At 46.3% G+C, this 23630-nt stretch overlaps 1 protein-coding gene across 1 annotated transcript in view; it reads right to left on the bottom strand.

Moving 5' to 3' along the window:
* LOC147692994 (cullin-associated NEDD8-dissociated protein 1-like) overlaps positions 1–23630 on the bottom strand; it is a 211529-nt gene that overhangs the window by 62209 nt on the left and 125690 nt on the right. Inside the window, exons 10-11 of the mRNA XM_086939235.1 lie at positions 11514–13019; positions 4097–4192 (exon numbers count right to left, since the gene is read on the bottom strand). Coding sequence (XP_086795361.1) covers positions 4097–4192; positions 11514–13019 — 1602 coding nt within the window. The remainder of the gene's footprint in view (positions 1–4096; positions 4193–11513; positions 13020–23630) is intronic.

Here is a 23630-nt window from a genome sequence, read left to right as displayed (position 1 = left end):
TACAGGGGGATGAACCTATAAGCATGCTAAAAACAACTTTAACATACTCCTTTGACTGACTGCCCACCAAGCATGGCAAATAGAAAGGGAGGAGAAAACAGCACCGGGCCGTATAGCCTTGGGCAATTAGGCAGAATCTCCTGGAAACCATGAACACTGCTTTGAATTGAAACATTGGTAGTTTAATAGCTGCAGAACCTGCGCCCCACATATTTCTTTGTAATAGAATATGATTAGTTAGCCTACACTGAATTTGACTTTCAAACGCGTTTGAAACGAGATTGTGATAGAGGAAACGTGCCCAAGAGGACGTCTGTTACCTTGAGGGTCCTGGATTTATCAAGATCCGCTGGGTTATTTTAGATATCGAGACGGACTAAGGTAGTTTGAGACTGCCTGGATTACACTGTTTGTATTTTCGCGTATATATGGGAAAAAGAATGGTTGAGAAAACCAAGGTCCTAATGAATTACTGAATCATATCTTGGCAGTCACAATTCAAAAAAACATTGTCTCGAATGATTGTTCGTGATTCGAGCCTTGAAAAAGCCCTGTGGGCGAAACGCGCGTCGGCTGCTGCTGTGTCAACGTATACTTGATTTGAAATAAAGCATACAAGATTTGATTGAAGTTTGTGATTGGAATACTTTTTTGAAGTCAAACTCTGGGAAATCGGACCATACCATGATAAGACTCTTTTTGTTACATTCCTCTTGAACATATATATATATTGAAGCATAGAAATAATGATTTGGTGTGCTGGGGTGTAGTGGATATAATATTGGGTCAGGGTCTTTTAGATCCATAGACTGATTGACACCCTAGTGGGCGGGTGTTAGAACACTTTGTTAAGAGCACCTCTCACCAAGTGAATTGGGAGTAAAGAATTTCCTCATAGACTTAGATAGCCAATAGATGTGCGGATCAAACTGAGAAAACCCACTACTTGTGTTTATATACAACCCTGGATCTGTTCAGCTGACATTAAGATTCTGTAGTCTTTCCAAAAGGTAAGGGGGAACAAAGGTGGTGTGAGCCCTCATTATTTCCATGAGCACGTAGGTACGGTTCAGACACATAGGGAAGCTATACATTTGCCAGGAGAGGAGATTCATGTTGTAGGCTACCATGAGTTAAAAAAGTTTGTACATGAATAAACCAGTTATCAATGTATGGGGTTTGGCCCACTAAAGTCTGCTGAAAGCAGGGCCTCATACTAAATGAAAAGTCTAAATCATTTTCAGTCAGCCATCAATTCCTAATCATTTATTCAGAAATATTCCATCACTGTTCATTTTATCAATTGATCTCATATCGCACCCACAAACCAATAGGTGTGTAAATAAGCGAAATATATACCACAAGAATCAATTAAAGGCACAAGAAAATCAACAATAAATCATATCCAAATGTGATGACCATTTGTGCGAAACACAACACTTAAAAGGGAGCTCAGGGGATCAGAAACCCTTTTCTGTTTAGGATTTCTATTGAAATAGGAGTCCCACTGCGAATACAGGACCTTGTATTCTTTTTATAGAGTTCAGGTCTTTCTTGGAGTGATCCCATGCTGTATCGTTGTCCAGATATCCTGTGAAGTGTTCCTCAGTTAATGGCGACTACAAGGTGCGTTTTTATTGCACAGGTGGAACTGAGGTTTTTGGAGGTCTTAATCAGGAGTGGGATCCTAACAGCGTTACCCAGTCACTTTTTTAGTTTTTGTAAAAATTTGTCAGCATCTTTGAAGTTTGTTAACTAGGTACCCATTCTTCCTAGGATTCTGTTAAATTGTTTTGTTTTGTTACACGTTTTCTATGAAGGAGCCTGAATTAATATGTGGATCATATTGTTGCTTCCTTTGCGCAGTTCCTTTTCTCTCTTTGTTTTTTGCATCTTGAGAACTCTTCGTGGAGTTAGGCAGTGTGGCAATGATAATTTTCTGTTATGAAAAGCATTAGTGCCACACCATCCAGGTCCACTACTAGTACTAGTACGATAACTATGAACTTGTTGTGAACCTGGACAGTATGGCAATGATAAGTTTCCTTGATGAAGAGCATTGCTGCTTCATCGCCCGGGTTCAATACGAATATGGATATCCTCTACAAATTACTATGTTTCTTTTAGACTTCGCTAGTTGAGTTCCCAAGAAAATTGATTTTATGCCTTCAATAGGAACGTCAAAAGTTTACAAGGGAAGGAGGGAGTTTATGGGTGAGCAGGAAGCTCCCTTTTAGGTCCTTGGGAAAAGGAAAGGTCTGCAGGCCCTGGCCTAGACAGGCACTGCCAAGCTGCAGGTGATGAAGGGCTGGATACCCTTATCTTCCGAGAAGCCCTAGGTTAGTCACTCAAAGTGATGGAACATATTGCACTGGAGGTGTCTCTGGTAATGATCTGAGCTATGACGTGTCCAACAGAGGGGGGTTGTAGATGGGGATGCAAACAAGAGACTCTGGGATACCACCTTTGTGACATTGCGTGGAGAAGAGAAATAAACAGTGAATTGATTGCTCCTTGCACCACACCATATCAAACTGTAACAGGGAGGAGTCATGTACTCAAGTGACTATGCACAAACACCCCTTGCATAGGGGATGGCAAAGGGAATCGGAGATACGATTGGGCCATTCATTTTTGCACTCTCCCTGCTAAATATCACTATCACATTAGAGCAGGGGTCTTCACACGTGGGGGTGGGGAGGGTCCTCCCAAGGGAGGCCTGAACTGACCCCAGGGGGGGCGCCAGGCTCTGGTTAAAAAGAAATCATCCTGATAGCAGTTCTTTGTTTTCAACTGAAAACAAAATGATCGGCAGTAAGCCACTCTGTAATGGGCCATTATTAACATCCTTTGCCAATTATATCTGGCTGGGAGTATGTGTCAAAAGGGAAGGGACTCCGAATATCCTTCAAACCTCCCCGCCCCCCATTTCAGATAATCACACTGTGGATACTATCACACGTTAATAAGGACAGAACAGAATGTGCGGCAATCATGTTAGCATCATGATTGCATTTTTAAATGGTTTAACATAACTGTAATGTTTAAATAAGTCTAGGCAAATGTAAACACTGCAAATTTAGTAGAAAAATTGTGAAAAATTCTGGAGGAGCCCAAATTAATGTAATAAAAAGTTTGAAAACCACTGCATTAGAGCAATGTGTCCTTTATGGGGTTTAAATAAGAAACCGCTGTATCCTCTAAGTGGGGTAATACATTTCACCAAGGATACTTCTGTATCTATAATGTCAATAGAAGGGACGTATGGGATATTTACAAAAATATACGGGAAGACCTCGCCCCGCGCCACTCCTCCTCTTGGGTGTCATGCTTCATCATCGGTCATTCCGTGCTCGCTAGAGAAAGAATCCTCTCCTGGCTGGTGGGCCATAGGTTGTGTAGAGGGGATTTAAGAGGGGAAAAAGGCTACAGATTCAGATAAAGTGTAAAAATCCTGATCACTTCTGCTATGGATATTCCACTGTAGTGGGCAGGTGGTGAGGATACGATTAAAAAAGAAAGATGGGATGTGCAAGACACCATTATGAGTCTTACATCCATTCAGGTCAACATGTTTCAGCCCTCTTGGTGGCCCAAAGAAGTGGTCCAGGGCTTTCTTCAGGACCGGAATCCCACGATCCCCAAGGCGTGTCCCTGTCTCTAAATACACATACATCTCCAGCGCCCATACATGATATACCAATGGCAATTCTCTGCTGGGAGTGAAAATGTGCTTATCAATTGTAATACTGTGAGGACACAAGAGTCCTACAAACGCCTTCTACGAATTGATATGAGCCTTTCCAGTGTTGTTCAGTGTTTAACAGGACTCCCCAACCAAATTCATCCGTATTCCGTCTGACCTAATTTATTTATTCTCCTTCGGTGCTCAGACTACAATGACAACTAACTTTTTGGAGCACTGGCCTGTGATGTGGAAGGGGTTAAGATGATGACATACTTTATAATGTAGCAGAAGTAACCTCCCTGGATTGATATGTGTTGCTTCATTAGAATGCACATACATTCAGTTTATGTGCCTCATTTCTAAAGACTATACCTTCAATCAGGTTCCAGGTGATTCTTTGGCACTTACCTATAATCCCCTTGAGAAGTGGGTCAATGGGTTGTGGCTGGTCTGAAATGGTAAATTTGATGGCAGTCACCACAGTGCTGCGTGCATATGGAGAGCCTAAAATTGCACAAAAACACAAAACAAAATGTCAGCGGAAGAAGAGAAATCAAATATTTGCACCAGACTTGAATCAATATGGCATTATCTCCAAGCAACCACTGTAGTATCCCCAGAAATGTAAAGTAGGTTGGAATTACACTGGAATTACAATGAAACAGTACATTGCAAGACATAACTTGTACTACCTATACCTAGTTGGGAAAAAGTGAATGACAATGATCTGACACATATATAATGTGTAAATTAGTGAAACGTACAAAGCATGGAAAAAGTTTGGAAATGTTTAGTCAATCACAGATTTTATTGTGTTGAAGCACTTATCTGCACTGCGTGAGCACTTTCTCACTCTGCACAAGAAATGTTGTTGGAATTTATGTTCAATGTTGTAGCTAAATAATATAATTGACACTACAGACACTTCGAAACAAATTTATAGCCTTGCGCCTATCATTTATGAAAAGAAACATTTCTGGTTCACTGCCTCTCTAGAAATGTATAAAAGATGTTGAATTAAATTCGCCAGAACCACATGGGCCTGTGGGTATTTATGGAAGAAGTATTAATGCAGATCCTGTTCTTTCTCCCTCACCCCATCTCAGCTTATCTAATGGGGCTGCTGCAGGTGAAACTGAAGATAGGAGTCTGTACTCCTCTCTGTGACATTCAGCTGTTCCTTCACCAGCCCCTTTGAGAAGTGCACACGTGTTGTGCAGTAACTGCCAAGAAAGTGTGCATTTTAGCCGCTACCCAGAAAAGAGAGGGAATCGAAATTTGCCTAGCTTACGTAACGGTAAGTTTCAATTCTATTAAGGACACGGAGGCGAGGATTATAATATATCTTCCTTCGCTTTATTAACATAAAACTCCACAGCAGCTCAGGAAAATACTCAAACAGTGAAAAAAATGCTTTCAATCCAAAAGCATTTGAAGAAACGTTTTAATAGTCCAAAAAACCACAACTCCCAAGAGTCTCTTGTGCACTTCTAGTCCACAGTCCTTCCACCATGTCTACCACAGATAGATAGCCAGTCCTCTCTTCCTCTTCTTCCTCTTTCCTCGCGCAGATTACGCATTCGCCTCACTGATCCTGTTTAGCTCCCTCGTTGCCTGCCAGAAAAAAGGACAGCTTAAGCGAGGAGTCACAGGAGTGAGACAGCATGACAGAGGAGCATCATATATTAGCAACAGAACATAACCGCATATAGGAAAACACTTTACTTACTGCCATACGGGCGGGTAGGAACCACTGTGCATTCTGGGTGGGATAATCCTCGCCTCCGTGTCATTAATAGAATTGAAACTTACCGTTACGTAAGCTAGGCAAATTTCGATTCTATGTCAGGACCGGAGGCTTCAGATTATGCTAGTTCAAAGCTTACTCACCACCAACTGGGCCAGATCCACCACTGGTTTGAAATAAAACCTTTTAAACGTGGAGTCCGAGGACCAATCTGCAGCTCGCATTAAATCCTCCAAGCGAGCACCCACTGCAAACACCTTAGAAGCCATGGCCCCTCTGGCAGAGTGTGCCCCAAAAAGCTTTGTATCGATGCCTGCTTCTTGCATGACCCAACGCACCCACCTTGCAATAGTGGGGGAGGAGACTGCTTTGTGTGGCTTCCGTAAGGCAATCAGCAATTGACGTTCGCCCGGGGGGCGGATTTCCAATGTTATATCCTCATATGTCTTTAAGCATTGCACAACACACAACTTAGGAGTGTCCAGAAAAGCTGGGTATGAGATAGATCGCGACGCCGACTTTGTGCGACGCCCCACAGTAAAAGTGACCCCATCCGGGGAGAAGACTCGCGCCAATATATCCAACGCGCGCACATCAGACACACGCCTACAAGAGACCAAGCACAACAGTATGGCTAACTTAGCTGAGAGCTCCTTTAGAGACAAGTAGGCGTTGGCCGGCCAGGAAAGGAATAAATTCAAAACCAAATTGACGTCCCAAAGGACCGAATACCGAGGCTCTGGAGGCAACGCAAGATGAATACCTCGCAGAAGTCGGCACACAAAAGGATGTTCTCCGACCGGAGAATTATCGATCGGGTTGTGACCCGCAGAAATCGCAGATCGAATCGCATTAATAGTTCTGTAGGCAAGGCCATTGGTGGCTAGTTCAGCCAAGAAATTCAAAATGGGAACGAGGCCCGCGACCAAGGGATCCAAATCCCTTCGAAGACACCAACGCATCCACTTAAGCCAAGCGGATCTGTAGCGCTTCGTCGTACTTCGCCTTGGAGAGAAGGCCCTCAGCCGATCTCGAAAGGCCCGGGAGCGTCCAGCGTCTCCCGAGAGCCTCCACGCCATGAGACGGAGCGAGCTCCGCAAGATGAGAGGATGCAGTTCCTGATCCGGATTCCTCAGGAGGAGAGGAAACAGGGGGAGTAGGGTTGGAAAATCCCAAGAAAGTTCCAGAAGAACCGGAAACCACACTTGAGACCTCCAAAGCGGTGTAATCAGCGCCAACTCTACTCCTTGGCGGCGTACCTGGGCCACCGTCCGCACCACCATGGAGAACGGGGGAAATGCAAACGGCTTCTCCCAACTCCAATCCTGCAGAAAGGCGTCCGTGGCCTCCGCAAGGGGATCCGACCTCCAACTGAAAAACCTCAGAAGCTGGTGATCCAGAAGGGACGCAAACAGGTCCACCGAAAAAGGATCCCAAAGGTTTTGTAGCCACTGGAAGACCCCTGAATCCAGTTTCCACTGACTGGCATCTCTGAGGTACCTGGAGTGCCAATCTGCTACCTGATTGGCCTGGCCTGGTAGGTACTCTGCTGTCACTGCAATGTGACGCGACAGGCAGTAGACCCAGAAGTCCTTCGCCAAATTCGCCAGAGCGCGAGAGCGGGGACCCCCTAGATGGTTCACATAACGAACCGCTGAAACATTGTCCATTCTGAGTAAAACGCAGGCCTTGACCGAATCTTTGGTCCAGCAACGTACTGCGAAGGAGCCCGCCAGGAGCTCCAAACAGTTGATATGCAACCGTTGTTCGTCTGAAGACCAGGCGCCGCCGGTGGAGAAATCCCCGCACCGAGCGCCCAAACCCGATCTGCTGGCATCGGATTCTATGATGAGATCCGGGACTGACCCGAAGATCGCCCGACCATTCCATGCTTCCATGTGAGAAAGCCACCATGACATTTCCTCCTTCACCTCTTCCGTGAGGGGAATCAACTGATCGTAGCTCATTCCTCTCCGGAGGTGTTGGGCTTTGAGGCGTTGAAGCGCCCTGTAGTGCAGGGGCCCCGGAAAGATCGCTTGGATGGAGGACGACAGGAGTCCTACCACCCTGGCGACGTGTCGCAAAGACGTATTGTCCTTCGTGACCGTCTGCCGTAACAAATGTCGGATTTCGCGATCTTCCTGGATGGGAGGCTTAGAACGGCCTCCACCGAATCCACGACGAATCCTAGAAAGGTAAGCTTCTGAGTGGGAACCATGACCGACTTGGAGCCGTTGACGACGAACCCCAGTCGCTGAAGGAGTTGCACGGCCTGTTGCAACTGCCCGGCCAAAACCACCTGACACTGTCCCATGAAGAGAATGTCGTCCAAGTAGACCAACATCCGCACTCCCTGGCTTCTCAGGTACTCCACCACCGGATGCAACACTTTTGTGAAGCACCAGGGGGCCGATGAAAGGCCGAACGGAAGTGCCGTGAACTCGAACACCCTGTCGTTCCACAAGAACTGAAGGAAACGACGATGCGGCGGGTGGATAGGGATCACCAAATAAGCATCCTTGAGGTCTAGCCTCACCATCCAATCTCGCGGGAGGAGCACGTCTCGAAGGAGGTGGATACCCTCCATCTTGAAGTGCCGGTAGACCAACCACCCGTTGAATTCTTTGAGATTGATCACAGGTCGCTTGCCCCCATCTGTCTTGTCCACTAGGAAGACATTGCTGACAAACCCATTGGGGTGGCGCGTTGATTGACGGATGGCTCCCTTGCGAAGCAACTCCGCGACCTCTCCGTCTATCAAAAGCGCATCGGACTCTGAAAACACAATCGGCCGTGGAAAAACCTCCTGAGTGGGGTGGTCGTAGAACTCTATGTGAAAACCACGGACGGTTTGCAAGACCCAAGCGTCGGCAGTGAGCAACTCCCACTCCTCGTAAAAGGACGCCAACCTCCCTCCTATTGGAACTTGATCCAAACAAAGTACATTCACCGGTGGTATTGTTGGGTCCGGAGTTTTTTCGGTAACCTCTGCCGCCAAAACATTGCCCTCTGGTGGGGTAGAAATTATTGAAGTTCGCAGAGGTCTGGTACTGTCCTCTGCCGGAGCCTTGCCCTCTATTATTGGTTGGTTTGCCACGGCCGGTCGCGCGGCCCCTGCCGCGACTGGCCCCTCCAGAGAAACGCTGATGAAAAACGCGCTTGATGCTGGATTGTGCTTTGTTCAGCGATGTAAAGGTAGACACAAATTTGCCCAGCTCCCTGATAAAAGGCTCGCCAAAGAGGCCCCCTTGGGCCACCGCGCCTGCCTCCGAAGAGGCTAGGTCTCCCAATTTTGGATCCAACTTAATCAGCAAAGATCGCCTACGCTCGGTTGACAGGGCGCAGTTGGCATTCCCCAGGAACACGATAACGCGTTGTGCCCAGTTTGACAGCACCTCCGGGGAAATGACCGTGCCATTCGCCTTTGCCTCCTCCGCCATGTCGAGGATTTTTGTGGCAGGCCCGACTGCATCCAACAACTTATCCTGACATGATCGCCAGGATCGGTCAATGCCCTTGCGGGGGTCCTTCATGAATTTGGCCAGGAAGGTGGCCATTTTTGCGTCTAACTCGGGGGTGTCATAGCTACCTTGCCGTCCAAAGTGGGCCTTGGGCATTCACCCCGCAAGCAACCTCTGGCTTCTTTCTCCAGTGGTTTGCGCAGGCGACCCGCAACGAACTTCGCGACAGTCTCCCCCGGTGTCCAGGCCGCGGACCGCGGGTGGACAATCTCGTCCGGGTCCAGCATGCCTGATTCATCCCGAGGAAACTCTGCGGCTGAGCCCGAGGGGCGCCAAGAGCGCACCGACTCCCCGTCATCATCCGTGTCGGGGGAATCATACACCGGCGATGAGGGGGCCGTTCCCACATCTACTGCGGACTCAGGGCCCGACAGAGGTGCAGGGGAGCAGCAGTCGCCTTAGCCAAAAAGGCGTCACGGAGACGCTCAAAGGCGCCTCTGTCCACCCCCTACGTCCCTGAAGGGGGTCCCTCCCTGCAGGGTTTCTTTGGTGCCGGCAGCCTTTCGCCCGATGTCCCCGGGGGGTCAGTAGGTGCCCCCAAATGTGCAGACGCTAACTTCGCACATTCTTCTACAATGCGTGCTGAGAGGCGGTCCTCCATGGGACCCACCACCTCAGTCACACAGCGGTATATGGAACTATCCACCGCTTGGTAGAATTCATCATCTTGGAGGTAGGAGTAGGGCTCCTCCTCATAATCCCCGTCATGGGCCATAACAATTATGTGGAAACTAAAAACCCCACTAGACAGGGCAAAAGGGGAAAAAACCCCCAAAGACAGGAGCAACCCTGGCACTATATGCACCCAAGTGGGTGTATTGTAAGGTCAATTTTGTGGGCAGACAGGCTGACTGCAATTACTTTTTTGGGCCAACAGGTGTGGCAGATAGGGCTGCACCAACCCCCCAGCGCGCGGACCCTCCTCACCGGGACCGGGTCCAGCCACCCCTCAAGCGCGCTAAGCCACACGTATAAGTTTGGTGCACAAAAAAGCGCCCGAAGGCGTTCACGCGGTCTACGCCTCAATACAGACCCCTGCGGGGCGTCGGAAAGGCAGGAATACTGACCGGGTAACCGGGCGTCAGAGGGGTAAGCGAGGGCAGGCTCCGGCGCAGGCAGGCTCCTCAGCGCGGCTCCCGTAACCGTAGAGACGCGCGGAGGAGTCGGCGAGACGCGCGGGCGCCCTCTGATGGGTTTTTCAGTCACCGCACTCCATCAGGGAAAATAAAGTCGCGTAGGAACGGTTAGAGCGTTCCCGCGACTGAGGGCTCTGCAAGGAAAGATAGCGTAAACAACGCGACAAGCCCCCAACAAATCGTAGTAATGAATCATACAGTAAATATCACACACTACAAGGAAAACATCTAAAAGCACTTATCTGGCTGCGGGAGCAGCGAAGAAAGAGGAAGAAGAGGAAGAGAGGACTGGCTATCTATCTGTGGTAGACATGGTGGAAGGACTGTGGGCTAGAAGTGCACAAGAGACTCTTGGGAGTTGTGGTTTTTTGGACTATTAAAACGTTTCTTCAAATGCTTTTGGATTGAAAGCATTTTTTTCCACTGTTTGAGTATTTTCCTGAGCTGCTGTGGAGTTTTATGTTAATAAAGCGAAGGAAGATATAGCATAATCTGAAGCCTCCGGTCCTGACATAGAATTAGGACAGCACTTAATGCACACAGGCATGCACTCATTTTTTAATATCTCTTCTCGCACTATTTGTTTACAAAATAATGTGCAAATGTGCGAGGGGGTGCTCTTGGAGCAGCAGTTTTAAAAGTAACCTGCTCACCATTTATGTTTTAATTGCAATCATTAATCTGAGGTGAAAATGATCTTCCCCATATCAAACATATACCACAATGAATTTGGTGCTGTTGCGCCATACGTATTTGCTAGTAGTAAAAATAGTAAAAATATACTACTTAAGAAACACTAGAGTAGAGAGGATGAGTAAATATTTAATATCAAAATCCTTAATTTCTTTAGTACTTTTATGCAAAGCACTTTTTGTAAATTATTATTACTTAAACAAACACAGTAGGCACTCCCTGCTCACCACTGTCGGTGGCAGGAAAAGTAGCCTTACATCTGCACTTCGTGCAACAGCTCCTTTATAATAGACATACATTTTCTATTATAACTGTAATTTTTGCAATAAACAGTTTTGAAACAACAAAAAGTATTTCCTCAAGAACAGGATCAGAGTACCTCTAGATGAAGTGGGAAAGGACATACTCCGAGGAGGCCGCCTGAATGCAGTTATAGGTGGAACACAGGAAAGATCCTTATTTTGCGCAGAAGGTTCAGGAACACTTACAACCCAAATGCAAAACTGGTTGGACAAATGGACTGGTCAGACATTTGGAAGGGACAACACTCGGGCGGACAAGACTTCACTTATGATAGTATAGTATAAAAGATTGTTCATTAAAGAAAACTTAAATTCCTCTTCAGGCCAACAGTAACACTATTAGTAAATGGAATAGCACAACTAAAATGCTAGTATAGTCTTCAAGATGTGAGTTTATCATATGGTCAGTAGTGTGTGTAGTCTTACCTGCAGTCAGCTGCTTTTTTAGCCTTGGAAGCAGCTGGGAAGGGTTGACAAGCGTTAGCTTCCCCAGGCATTCTGCCACCACATTGCGGGTTCCTTCTTCTGAGCACTCGCAGTGTCTGAAAAGCAAAACCCAGATGTCCTCTAAAAAGGGTTTCAGGTCATCGGCAGGCGAGGCACTGATCACCTCCTTGAGGGAGTGCAGCAATAGGTACTGCCTCTTGGGCTGGCTCCCAATCTCCTTCAGGATGAAGGGAAGGTACTCTTTTAGGCTGCCGATGCTGACGCTTCCTAGGGTGTAAGAGGCTGCAGATTTCACCTCCTCACTAGGGGACGAGAAGGCCTCTAGAATGACTGATTTGAGATCTCTTTGTGAGCCGAGGTTCATGGTGCGCCCCATTTCAGCCAAGGAAAGCAAAGCCAGCATCTGCACAGCATCATTGGACTTGGGATTCTTCACATCTTGGATAAACTGAGTCACCATCCCAGAAGCCTCTTTGGGACACATGGATGAAAGGGCAGCCACACATTTGGCTACAGAGTAGTATGCCTGCTTGTGAACAGACACAGGAGCAGTGGCATGGCTGGATGAGTACACAGGGCCTGTTAGTTGTTTCATCAAATCTGCATACCCTAGGCCACGTGTATTGGAGAGAACCAGAGCCTGAAAGAATTCTAATATGGCATTGAGGACCCCTCCCTGCAACAGAGGGGAGTGCACAAGGCGGAACAGTTCCAGCAGGATGGAACCACTTATCTTGGACACAGATGAAGGATGGACTGTAGCCAAGGATGTAAGCATCACGATGGACACTTGAGAAATATGCATATCGCTCTCCCCAATCAGAGGTGGCAGCTCAGTCAGAACGGCCTCAATCATGGCTGGCTTTAGGCTGTCACTATAGTTTTTGATCAGGATGTCCAAAGCAGTTAGGGTGCTCAACTTCAGGGCCCGTTGGTTCTTGCGTAGGAAGGAGGCCAGGATGGGAAACCCATCCCCGAGGATGGGCCGCAGGTCAATCTTCAATGGGGAGCACGCGATGAGTGTAAGCGCCTTGACAGTGGCCAACCTTGTTATTTCATTTTTGAGCCTCTCCAAGAATATCTGCAGGGTGGGCTGGAGTTCATCACCCAAGTGATCCCCAAGGTTGCAGACTATCTGCCCCATACAAGCAATAGCACGCTCTTTTACTTCCTGATCAATGTCTGCAGCTTTGAGCCTCTTCAATGTGCTGGCAAACAGCTCATGGACATATGGCTTGCAGTCAAAGTTCAAGGGTGTATCCAATGGACGGATAACCTTCACCAGTTGCTGGGTCACTAGAAGGGCCTCAGAGATGATCTTATAAAACGGATCCGTGATGCAGGCCACAAGAGGTGGAAGGAGAGCCTCAATATGTGGATGGAACACTTCAGGTGGGTGGTTACACAGGATGACATGAAGGAAGACCAGTGTATCAATCCTCATGTTGGAAGAGCTGGATTTATCAGTCAAGGAGAATAGAATCCCTGTTAAAGGAAAACAAGTATTTATTATACTCCAAGATCGAAAGGCATACAGTTGAATAAAATATGTTCTCCTCAAAACCATATTTATTTGCAGTCTTATGATTCACTTTACTCACTTGCAAAACAGTTATCCAAAAACATTCTTTTATGTATGGAAACTTGTCACATTTATTTCATTTTTCTAGGCTCCAATAAAGTTTAAAATTAATTTTGAATGAATGTTTGGATGCAGTGTGCATCATGGTACTTCCTGAAGACTACCATGTGTGGCTCTTGGAACCGGGATTATCTCTGTCCCACTGTTACAAAGGAACAGGAATGGGTCAGGATGATTACAGACATGAGAATCACATTTCTGTAGTAGGATACACAACTCTTGGGGAGGAGGTACCTCCAACTTGGCAAGAGACACACACACTTTTTACCTAAAATAAATCTCCCTGGATATAATGAGTTTTAGATTACTAATGGCAGTTTTCAAATTACCCCAACAAAAAGGAAATATCAATAATCCAACTTGACAAAGGCTGTGAATAAAACTGTCCTTGGGCCGTTTGCGATATTCATTCCACCTAGTATAACCTGACAGGAGGTCTCCTACAATAGAGAATCACATGTAAATCAAGTTACGTCTGTACTAATATTTCAGCTGATAACTATATCTTCCTGGATATTGCTCGCCTGAAGGAAAATCCCCAGGTGCCAGAACCGGATCTGTAGAGCTTTCCCTTAATAGCTCTCCAGAGTCACCAGGAATTAACATTTGAATTCAATTGTGACTGACACATTTGCGCTGTCATTCATTACTTACTTTTTTCCAGCTTCCAAACAAAGTGCGCGGAGAGGAATGTAAGGAACTTAATGACAGCAGACAATAAAACAAGAGTAACAATTTTCATACTTCGATACTTATTAGAAAAGGCACCAACTCAGAAGAGGAGAAAGGAGGGTGGGGAGCAATCTATGTGAAAAGATGGTATCTATCAGAAAAATCATTACTGAAGGTAAGTACCATTTTTGTCTGTTTGATACTCCTTCCAGCAGATTTCTCATCATATGAATGAGTCCATAGTCATACCTGCCATTAACAGCACCTTCAGCCCGCACCTGGACCCAACGGACCTCAAACGCCTTCGGATCTCATCCAACGAACCAATGCTAACCACATGGCTTGTCATCAGCCCCCAAAGAAACAGCTGCCGCCATGAAGTCCATCCACTCAGGGGCCCCCATTGGACCCCTGCCCCAAAAATGCCTACTCCAGAGGAATGAAACCCATCAGCGCCATGCTTACATCCATTCTGAATGCCTCCACCTCTTCTTCGACCTTCCCAGAGGCTTGGAAACAAGCAACTGTACTACCATTGCTGAAGAAACACTTTGTGGACAGTTCAAGGCTTGTCAACTACAGACCTATCTCCCTACCTTCCCGGGCAATGTCTTAGAAACAATCTTCAACAGACACCTCAATGAATACCTCAATGACCACCACCTGCTCGACACCACTCAGTTTGGTTTCAGACCCAACCACAGGATCATAATCGACAGCAAACTCAACATGACTGCCAATGTCAATGCTGTCACTGCTTCGTGCTTCCATACCCTGACGATGCTGAGAAAGATTTTCTAATGACTCACAATCAGCATACGGGAAACCGCCACGCATGCCCTGGTCAAAACCAAGCTGGACTATGGGAACGCCCTCTATACCAGCAAAAAACTCACCAAAAGGCTGAAGACCATTCAGAACTCAGAATCACTCTCAACCTCCCATGCCAAACTCCCATCGCACTAAACCTGAAGGAGCTCCACTAGCTCCCCATTCACAATCGAGCATCATTCAAACTCCTCACCCACACTTTCAAAGTACTATAGAACACTGGCCCAGCATTCCTCAACTATCGAATCTGCTTTAAAAAACCCTCCAGACACACTGCTAGTCCAGACTCCTACTAGCACAAATCCCGCCCATATGGAAAACCAAGACACAGAACACAACGTGCTTGCTATCACATCAGCAAGATCTGTGGGCAAAGTTCAAGCTTCCTTTGCTGAGGAATTCTTTTTCAGATTCTACAAAAACAGATCAATTCTAAGAAGGTTTGTGGTCCTCCCTACCTTCTTTACAAATCGCTGACTCTGTAAAAGAAATTCCTTCATTTGTTCGGCTTGAAAAGATTCATCAAGAACCGTGACTTGTAGTAAATTTACTCCCAGGATCTTGAACAACATCCTCAGATCCATCAGGACATCCCAAATCCTGCTCCAGGTAAGGAAGGAGCTGAAGACACAACTTGTTAAAGAGCACTAAATCACAGCACAGCACAGCAACGGTCTGCTTCTGTTCTCCTAACGGGTCTCACCTTTCACTCACTGATTGTATCTCTGCCTTTGATCCTGTATAGTGCTTTGTTGCCTTTCATCTAGGTTTCAGCTTTTTAACTAGCTAATACATACAGGATTCTAGTTGGGGCGACAATGGGACACACAAAAAGATTTAGGTGTACATGCATCAAAATAGACAATAGCGATTCTTTACTTGTGATTTTTAAAGAATCGCAATTAAAGAATCGCTATTGCCTATGCATGTAGGAATAGCAAAAAAAATAGTGATTCCTTAATAGCAAGTTTTGCGATTCCTTAAATTGCAATTTCTGCATTTGAGAGGATGCATCCCAATTTCAAAATACAAATGCAATGCAAAATACAAATGCAAAATACAAAAATGCAAAAATACCTGTTGCAAAGGGGCAGATTATGCAAATCTGCCAGTTTGCGACCGGTTTTTATGTTGATGCATGTGGCCCTTAGATCACAAGAAATCTGACGGTCACCAAATCATCTTTATTGAGTCAAAGTGTCTCTCATGACAATGCGAATTCCTGGATCACAGATATGAATATGTTGTCTCAACAGTTAAGATGGTACATAAGCTGTGTACTAATGCCCATTCTTTTCACCAGATAAAGTGTGACTTTTTGAGCTTCATCACTTCAGGGAACTCTAAATTCTGTATTGTCGATCTGTGTTAAATGCAGGACATCTCGAGGTACAAGGTAGGTTTAATGGAGGACTATTTACTAAACTTGAGAAATTAAGGATAAAATATAAAACAATCATCAGGAATAAGAAAAGAACTTATAAAGACAGATGCTGGGTAGCCTTGCTAGAGGCCAGTGAAGATAAAAATGTGAAAGGCTTCTGGCGCCTGGTACAAGAAAGCACAGGTAAAGTGGCATGGTCTCTGCAGTGCTCGGTTCCCGAGGATAAATGGGTGGACAACCTGGAGGAAATTTATGGGAAGTGGCCAACAATAGATAAAATAAGTCCAACTGCATGGCCAGGTGTGAGGGAAGAGCTAAAAAACGTTTTATCCCAAGTCATATTAGGAAGATAATTTCTAGATTAAACGTGACCCTTGCAGCTGGCCCAGACAATTTACCGGCACTTATTATAAAAACTAAGCCAGAATGGTGTTCAGCAGCCGCGATGCATCCATTGGGGCTGGGGGGCGTAGCCTCCCCGCCCGTAGCTCCCTCGGCGTCTCTGAACTTTACTTACGTTCAAATACGCTGAGGGAACACTGACAAGCATGTCAGTCAGCATGTCGGACCGCCGGGGCAATAGGCACCCACCAGGGCAATAGGCAGCAAGACAATTGCGCATGAGTGGGGACGGAGGGTGAATTATTTTACCCGTGCCCACTCATGCGCACTTGTGTTTGCGCTTTTTTGCGCATGCCCATTAGGAGCCCGTCGGTCTCCTAATGGGCGTGCTGGGGGCAAAGAGTAACCTGTGCCCCAAGCCAATCCTGGCGCTGCTGCAGCGCTAGGATAGGCTGAGGGGCTGCCAGTGTCCTGCCATTCGTGACCCGTGACCTGAAGGCGCCAAGGGGAGCAGAGAGAGGTGGCGCGGACCCGGACCGGCGGTGACGTGAGGTAAGTTTTGTGAAAATTATATTTAATTCCCCTCCCCCACCCCCGTGGGACCCCCCAGCCGCGATGACATTCAACTGAAGCACAGGCGACATATGCACGTTTGGGCGCTGCTTGCCAGTGTGGGGCAGACTCACCAGTTTCTTTACAAAGATAGTTATACTTTCCAGAACTTCCCAAAATTCATAAACGCTACAAACTAAGAGCTGGGCTGTGAAGATCTCCTAACTGATAATGCAGTGTAACAAAAAGAAGATTGCCTACACGTTAGAGTATTGTAATTTTTTTGTGAATTAGAAAGTGAGTGGGCTGCTAAAGTACAAAAAAAAATCTCCTGCCTAAATCGGGACTGATTGCGGGTAAAGGTGTGAAGGGGGGGGGGTAATAATTTGAGGACGATAAGTTGTGAGACATCAATTACCCTTCTGATCCCAGCGTACACAGCTCGCGTTGGTCTTAGGGAGCCAGCGCCTCGTTCAACAATGAGAGAAAGGGCGAACGAAAGCAAAGACTGCTTTGCGTTGAAACAAACCACTAAAAGTGTATTTTTAATTATATTTATATAAAATGTGAGCGTTCGGTCTTTTCTGAGCCTGGCTCTTTCTTTCTATCAAGGAACACCTCTCGTTCACGAGCCTGAGAAGGCAGATGAAAGGCAATTGTGTTTAGCCCAGTTTGGCTGTAATTGTATAGGACAGTCCGGAACAACGACTCAGATGAAGAACAAAAGTTTAGTTCCCACTAAACATAGTTCTCCAACCAAAATTTCTTCAGAGTGTCTCAGCTTCGCCCCGGAGCTCGTGGACAAAATTAAACAAAATAAAAAGCAGCGGAAAAAGGCCCGAACGGCCTGAAACAACGTTCCTGTTAAACGGAGGGAGCGCTGCGCGCTGCAATTAAAAAACAAAACCATTTAGGGGCAGTCGTCCGCACCTTGAAGTCGCAAAAATTTCACTTAAAAAACACAGAAACACGAAAAACAGCACGCAGGCACAGCACTTTAATTGGCAACTGTGACTGTGCATGGTATGAGGCGCCCGCATATCACTCACCGGCACCGAAAGAATAAGGTATTTACAAGCATTAAAAGCTATTCAGCACTCAAACGGTATGCGCTGGCCCCTTGAATAGCAGACAATGTTCACACGAACCGAGACGAAGAGGAGCACTGCATGTATGGCATTCACCAATCATGCCTGTGCTGAACATGTGCAACGCTTACCTCGACCACCACACTGCGGTGTACCACATTCATGACACTCCCCAACCATTCCTATATGCTACATACATGTGACGCACACTACAATGCCATTATTATGTCATTTTCCTCTTCTATTCCATTAAAGACAACAAAATGCTTGTAAAACCGGAGTAAGGAGGAGATGGTGTTGGGAGGTTGAATACAGACTGTGTGACTGGGAAATATGGGCCTAAATCTCGCTGGTTGTTTTCTGAAGTTATTGCAATTTCAATTTAAGCTTAATCATAAGCCACCACGATAACGTTTGACCTAAAGCCTGGTGCAGCCACTGACATTTATGTGTATATTAATGTGTCAATCAACCGCTTCACAAAATTGCCCCTTACTAATCGGAAGCACTGCAGGTCTCCAAACTAGCAGTTTGCCGACCTTCAAAATGGTATCCCACGTGGCATCAGCACGAGATGTATGGCAAGCCCAGGCAGCCAAAGCACTGTGCAAGCATGGCAGGGCAGCTAACACACAAGCCAGGAGAGAGAATATGTGGCGTGCGCCAAACAGCTGGAGCAGTTAACTGGACTTGCGCAAATAAAGTAGGGGTAGACAGGTTTAAAATGATGTCCGTAGTATAAAAGGGGTAGGTTTGGGCCTCGTGGACTGCGTACAGGATTATTAAACAATGTGTGGTGTTCAGAGAATCTCAAGGCGGGGACACACAGAAAACAAGAATATGAGCTGAGGCTCTCTCTTTTTCTGCTCCTCTGCTTCACTCTGTAGACGTACCTCTACAACTAGCGATTAGGTGGGCAGATATAGAATGATTGTGTTAACAGTATGAGGTTTTATATAACAATGTGTTGTGATAAGGGTTAAATTGTTCTTTATTTATTGTCCTAAGGTGGAATCATGTGATAGCCAAAGTAAACGGGTAAAGTGAACGTGGATTTATTTTAGCTGTGCGTGTTGTGATCTGGATGTCACGATTTTGTACTTTTCAATGAGTTATGGCTTGGCACATTTTTTTTGTAAGACTGAAGTGAAGTTATACAGTGTGCTGTGATTTTTTTTGTCAAGGAATTCATAATGTGGGTCTGTGTATATTGTTGTGTATTCTGACCCTGGTGTATGGTGTGATATAAGTTGCCGGGGGTGACTGCAGATCACGGAGAGTGCCAGGGTGTCTAATTAAAACAAAGGACGTAGTTGCAGTAATTAATGACCACATTAATTTAATAGACACCACCGCATTGTGATTCGGCTAGCATCCAACCAAACATATTTGTTATTTGTACATGAGAGTGAGGGCAGATGAATGTACAGCACTTTCGAGGAATTTTGGGCTCATGCCGAAAACTTATTTAATTACTCAGAAACCATCGGCCAGTATACATACTCTGTATTGACTGTCAATGTAATGTATGTATTTACGCTTCTACCCAAGAATAGAGTCGGAACGAGTTCTGGAAAAATGTCCCAGCCGTTGATTACTTTCATCCAACGCTTTTTGACTGTATCTTTGGCTGTTTCCTGATCTGTCCTGAAAGACCGTTGTGACACACACTGCAAATGAAATGCATTTTTAATCTCATTCCTTTGATGTATGGCAGCATTAATGAGTTAACCGTGAGGATGAATTCATAACCCCTGGGACACCTGCAGGAGGGAAATTCATAATCCCTGATCCCTTGTGGGTTGTTCGGGCTCGCTCGCTAAGCTCGCTCGCCAAAGTTCAGAATGATAATAATATTACACCCCACCACTTTCAAATGTCACCAGCCGTCCGTGGTGGTCAGAGTTCTTTGCGGATGTGTTCCAGGGTATTCTGGAGACAGGAAATGTGCCAGATAGTTGGAAAGGAGCTATTGTTAGACCTATCCACAAAAAAGGCAATGTAAACGCCCCGAATTACAGACTAATAAACCTACTAGATATAGGCGAAAAAGTATTTGCTAAAATAATCCTGGGATTACTCAAAGATTGGGTGGAAGAAAAACAGATCGTGGCCCCCGAACAGGGAGGGTTTAAAGAGGGACACTCAACGGTAGACCATTGCTTCACCCTGTGGGCAATTACGGCGAAGTCGCTCGAGCAGAGGGCAGTCTGTTTTGCTGCTTCATGGACTTCCGCGCAGCATTTGACCTGGTAGATAGGGAGCAGCTATGGTTGACCTTGATAGGGTACAATATCCCGGGGGATCTACTGAGCTTGATTCGAGCCCTGCATACGGAAAATTGGGCGCATATAATTTTAGATGTAGAGGGGAGTTTAACGCACAAAATCCAAATTGATAATGGGTTAAGGCAGGGGTGCGTACTGGCCCCCCTCCTCTTTTCCCTGTTTATCGCTGACTTACCCCTAATCTTAGGAAATGCAAAAGGGGTCAGCCCAAAACAAGGTGGGAAACATATTTTGTGCTTACTCTATGCGGATGACCTGGTAATCATGGACCAGACGGAAATTGGTTTACACAGGAAATTAAACATGTTTAAAGAATACTGTCTGATCAAGAGACTAGTGGTTAATATGGAAAAGACTAAGACTTTATGCTTGGGTAGAAGGAAAACAGGGTTTTCTTGGTATTTGGGGACTGAAAAGTTGGAAAAAGTAACAGAATATAGATACCTGGGGATGTGGTTTGAAAGAAGCCTTCAATGGCGTAGCCATCTCGACGCACTAAAACTTAGAACAGCTACCTCAGTGAAGAGTTTAAAAAGATTTAACAATGTGTATGGTGAATTGTCTGACCGACCGGTCCTAAAAGCTTACTCAGCAATGGTTCCATCTCAATTCTTGTATGGGGCTGTAGCAGGGATTTCTGTTCATACAAAGAACTGTGCATAGAGACTTGGAACCTCAGTGAATTAGGGTGTGCCAAAACTCACCTCAGCATCCAAAATCCCCTACAAGACTAGCTTTCAGTGTCTCATTGGTACTTACAAAACCCCAATGATTTAGCCAACCCAGAACATGGACTTAGAACACCTCAGGTAACGTGGAACACATGAACACTCTTTCGTTATACTAACATATCAATCCAGAATGAGGAGTCAACGAGGACACGTGCAAGTTTGAAATGTTTTATGTCCCCCTCCCAAGGGTGAACTCACCACCCTCCCCTTCATCACTAGGGAAGGTTTGACCTCCTTGGTGCCTCTGGTCAAGTCTGGTTCTACGCTTGACCCCTGTCCGGCTCACATTCTCCGCCATATCTTTGTCTCTTGCCCAGACCCCCCCCCCCCCCTTCACCTCCTTAACAGCTCTCTTGCTCAAGGCGTAGTTCCCAACCCCTTGAAGTCCGCGGTTATTGTGCCTATTCTGAAAAAACCCGGGGCAGACCCTTCTGTCCCTGCCAATTTCCGCCCCATCTCCCTCTTGCCATTTTTGGCCAAGGTGCTCGAGCGCCATGTCACCTGTGCTCTGAGCTCCTTTGTGGAGAAGCATGGAGCCCTTGCCCCTCGCCAAGCCGGCTTCCGCCCCGCACACTCTACGGAGTCCGTTGTCATTTCGGTCCTGGACAACCTCAGGGAGGGTATGGATACCAATCAGTACCAGGCCCTTGTGCTCCTCGATCTCTCAGCCGCCTTTGATACGGTGGACCACACCATCTTACTTTCCCGTATCAAGGCGGCGGGGATCGGGGGGACTGCCCTGGTCTGGTTATCCTCCTTCCTGAGCGACCGCACCCAGGCCGTTCGCCTGGGTGACTTCACAGCGGACGTCCGTAAAGTTCAGTGCGGGGTTCCCCAAGGTTCTTCCCTCTCCCCCCTACTGTTTAATCTGTACATCGCTCCTCTGATTTTCTCTCTCCAACAGATGGAGGTCGCCGTATTTAATTATGCGGATGACCTCCAGCTTGTTTTCAATCTATCCTCTTCCCCTTCTTCTGTTCTAAACTTTCAATCTGTCATGCTCCATATCAGGGACTGGATGAACCACAATCACCTCAAACTTAACCCCGACAAGACCGAGTTGGTGTTGACGGGCGGTTCATCCAGCTCCTGGTCCTCTCTTTTCTGGCCTCCCTCTCTTGGCCCCTCTCCTGCACCCTCCTCCTCTGTCAAAACCCTAGGCATAAAACTCAATTCTCAACTCACCCTTCACTCCCAGGTTAGCTCTGTGGTATCTTCTTCTTTCCTTTCACTGCGCACTATACGCAGGGTGTCTCGTTTCTTCACTTTCTCTGCTCTCAAACTTATCATCCTGGCCATGGTGGTGTCCCGCCTGGATTACGGCAACGCCCTGTATGCCGGCATTCCTGCATATAGCTTGCGGCGCCTACAGCAGATACAAAACCAGGCGGCCCGCCTGGCCTTCAAACTTCCAAAATTTCACCACTCTACCCCTCTTCTGAAATCTCTACACTGGCTCCCCGTGCGAGCCAGAATTCAATTGAAGCTCACCTCCATCACTTTCCTGGCCCGACTTGGCCTGGCACCAGCGTTCATCTCCTCGGAGATCGTTCCATACGTTCCCACCAGGGAACTCCGCTCGTCTTCCCAATCCCTCCTCACCATCCCACGCTACCGGAGAAAGAAGTGGGGAGGCTCTAAATTTGTCACCCTTGCCCCAACCCTTTGGAACTCCCTTCCCCTTGAACTGCGTACCATCACTCTCTACTCACATTTCCGTAATCACCTCAAGACCCACTTATTCACGAAGTCTTTCGAATAACACTCCTTTAGCTCTCCTAGTCTTTTAGCCCCGGATCCTGTTAGCTATAGCGCCAAGAAACCGCTGGTATACGTGCGCTCTAAAAGTAATTTTAAACTCAAACTTAAACTCACACTCAATACAAGCAAACATATTATAAAGATCAAGGTTATCAGCATAGTTATTATTCCATAAAATACAAAGGGTGAAAGCATGTTAAAATGCTAAAGGAAACAGGTTTAAATAGAACCTCGGTTTGCCCTCCCTAGCAAGTATATTATATTATATCTACAGAAGGTCTCTTTGGGTTTAGAAGGGCGGGCCCATACCTTTGGGTTCAGTGGAAATGGATCACATCATCTCCTGCACCAACACTCTGCATACGGATATTCATCAAGTGTGTCTCCTGCCTTGTGCAGTGCATTATTATTCGTGCCTAAAACCAAAGTTGGCCACAGCTGCATTCATACTATGTCTACTCTGTGCGCTGATCAATCCAAACAATAAGCGCTGTGTTGAAATAACCTTGAAGGCCTCGGCACTCACTGTACAGACATAGCTTACCAAGCAAGACTGATATTATAAGCAAACATGTTATTTTCGTGTAAAGCAAAATACCTAACTAGGCGAAAAGCATTAATAACAAAATGTGTTGTGTGCAGAGGCAGCAGGAAAGGAAAAATGGCGTTTAACTTCTAACCAGCACATGCTAACTTAACACAGTGCAAAGGTGTAACCAATACACAAGACAGGGCAGAAGTCCTTTACTTGAGTGGTAAACATCAGTGGGACTTAGAAGAGGGAAATAGCTTGAAAAATCTATTC

This window comes from Lissotriton vulgaris, chromosome 9 (assembly GCF_964263255.1).
Source record: "Lissotriton vulgaris chromosome 9, aLisVul1.2, whole genome shotgun sequence".
In the NCBI taxonomy this organism is placed as follows: domain Eukaryota; kingdom Metazoa; phylum Chordata; class Amphibia; order Caudata; family Salamandridae; genus Lissotriton; species Lissotriton vulgaris.
Note: the sequence above shows the minus strand (reverse complement) of the source record. Positions and strands in the feature narration are given on the sequence as shown.